This window comes from Mobula hypostoma, chromosome 5 (genome assembly GCF_963921235.1).
Source record: "Mobula hypostoma chromosome 5, sMobHyp1.1, whole genome shotgun sequence".
NCBI lineage: Eukaryota > Metazoa > Chordata > Chondrichthyes > Myliobatiformes > Myliobatidae > Mobula > Mobula hypostoma.
Window position 1 is genome coordinate 137,626,830 of NC_086101.1, and position 2,415 is coordinate 137,629,244.

The window sequence follows — 2,415 nt, forward strand, 5'->3', positions numbered from 1 at the left end:
GGAGATACAGAAACCTGAAGGCACACGCTCAATGATTCAGGAACAGCTTCTTTCCCTCTGCCATCCGATTTCTGAATGAACATTGAACCCATGAACACCACTTACTACTTTTTTATTTCTGTTTTTTAATTTAACTAAACTTACTGTAATTCACAGTTTTTTCTATATTATCACACATTCCATTGAACTCCTGCACAAAGTTAACAAATTTCATGACGTATGCCATTGGTTTAACCCGATTCTGATTCTCATGTCATTGCGATAATCCCAGTCACTGCCCTTCTCCAGACGGTGTGTTTGAGCATTTAAAATGGAGTCAGAGAATGTCCAAAACCTTTCATTAGTCAGGCAGCATATGTCAAATGAGAAAAGAGTTGATGTTTCAGGTCAGTGACTTTACATTGTTCTGGTTTAGCAAAGGCCTCGCTTCCCATCACAAATTGGAAACTTTCTATATCCCTTAGAGAGAGCAAGAAATAATGAAACAATAAGATAATTTTTTTAAACCTATTTTTTATGGCAGAGTTGTCCATTACAATAATAACTAAAGTTCAATAGGATTTCATTAGCTGCAAAGTGTTTTAGGATTTCTGTGAAGGGATGTGAAAAGTTCTACGAAAATAAGTGCCTTTCTTTCCTTTCTTGATGGTTTAGGTAGTGCAAACTGCAGCCTCATATGCATTGTAAGGCAGATTACCTATTGACAACAGCTTGAAAACCAACCAGTGGGAGGAGGTGTGGGTTATCCAACACCACTCATTGGCAAACGGCTGACAGAGAACTCAAAAAGTGGGGTCCTTTTAAAGAATCCAGGAAACAGAACTTATCACAGATACTACCCCGACATCACCAACACAAGTGGGGAAAATCCTCCAGGAAAAAAATGCTTACGGACATTGTACATAAAATCACTCTCAGCTAGCTGCACAAGAGCGGTCACTCCGTGCTTGTTTCACAGAGTTGTGCAGTCATCTCTCCTCCACAAAGCCTCTCCCCAGACACAAGTTCCAGTGTACGCGCAGAGTTTGTCTTAAAATGTAGGCATTAAAGAGGACACAAGGAGGAATTTAATTGCCATAAAGAGCGTCAGTAAGCAATGCAGAGGTCAAGAGTCAGCTGATGAAATCAGGGTGCTTGCCAATACGTATTAGCGCACATTCATATTTGACAACATTTAAAGCTAGACTATCCTGGTGACCACCAGGACAGTGTAATTATATTCACAATAGTTATAATTCACAGTACATGCCTTTTCAATCTCATTGACTCAAACTCCAGCTGTCAGCGCGGCGTGGTGCTAACACCGAAGGCTAAGCAGTGGAACATTTTTGGAAGGAGTCGCGATTCAGTTGGCGGGCTGCACTTGGCGACTGGTTCGACGCCCGATGCTTCACACTACGGTCTCGTAGTCCCAGCAAAGCCTAACGTGCCGGGCTTCCCCAGGACTGGGATAGCAACAGTAATACCTCCCGTAGGGTATACTGTCCGGGGGAGAGTAGATTACGCTGTCCTGGGTCGAGTACACATTCGCGTAGAACGAGCTGTCCCGGTTTGAGCAGAGGCGGTCGAACACGCAGTAGTTCAATACATTGGACGGATAGTAAGTCTCCAGGTATTTTCTTGCTGTTTCCTGGTCGCTCTTCCTGATCAAGCTCTTGGCGTCCACACCAAAGTCTCCCTCCTCCACGTCCGGCGTGTGGGACCTGGTCGAGCTCTTGGACACATCCTGCCAGCTGCCACCGGCGCTCGGCCCATCCAACAGCCGGTCCTCGGCACTCCTCTTGACGATCAGATCCCTGCATCTGGTCCAGTTGGTGCAGCCGTCGGTTTTCTTGGCCAGAATAATGACAGCCACCCCTGGCAAGAAGATGGCAGGGCCAATAGCAATGAGAGGGATGTCGCCCAGCGTTTCTCCCCTGACTCCCGACACAGTGAACATGAAGCCAAAGACCAGAAAGACGCTGACGAATGCCACCACAAGCCCGGTCCTGGGGTTGATGTTATCAGGTCTCATGGTAGGGTGTCAACTTTGATCCTTAGTGCAGGAATCTTCAATCGCGGGAGAATATACTGTCGGGTAGACGCCGCTTTCTCGCCTCCAATACCCTTTTATAAAAGATGCACACTTCGATAAAGGATGGACACTCCGGGCTTCGGTTCCAACCTGTCCCGTCTGATGGTCTGTGACACTAAGCTCGCTAAGCCTCGCCTCTCTTCGGAGTACCGGGGTGGGGAGAAAAGATCACTGGCTAGAAACTCGAGAAGGGTAATTAGAAACCCTCCCCATCCTCACCGGAGCATCAGACACCTCTCATATGCCTGCAAACAGCACACCAATGTTTGGCAATCCGAACCATCTTTTCATCCAAGTCCTTTTTTATAGTACATTTTGTTTAAAATGCCATATCTATTTGC

At 46.2% G+C, this 2,415-nt stretch overlaps 1 protein-coding gene across 1 annotated transcript; it reads right to left on the reverse strand.

Moving 5' to 3' along the window:
- Window positions 1-796: 796 nt before the first annotated feature.
- LOC134347017 (transmembrane protein 215-like) lies at window positions 797-2,163 on the reverse strand. Its single transcript, XM_063048997.1, has one exon. The coding sequence runs from the start codon at window positions 2,012-2,014 to the stop codon at window positions 1,391-1,393; it is 624 nt and encodes a 207-aa protein (XP_062905067.1). The 5' UTR covers window positions 2,015-2,163; the 3' UTR covers window positions 797-1,390.
- Window positions 2,164-2,415: the final 252 nt, after the last annotated feature.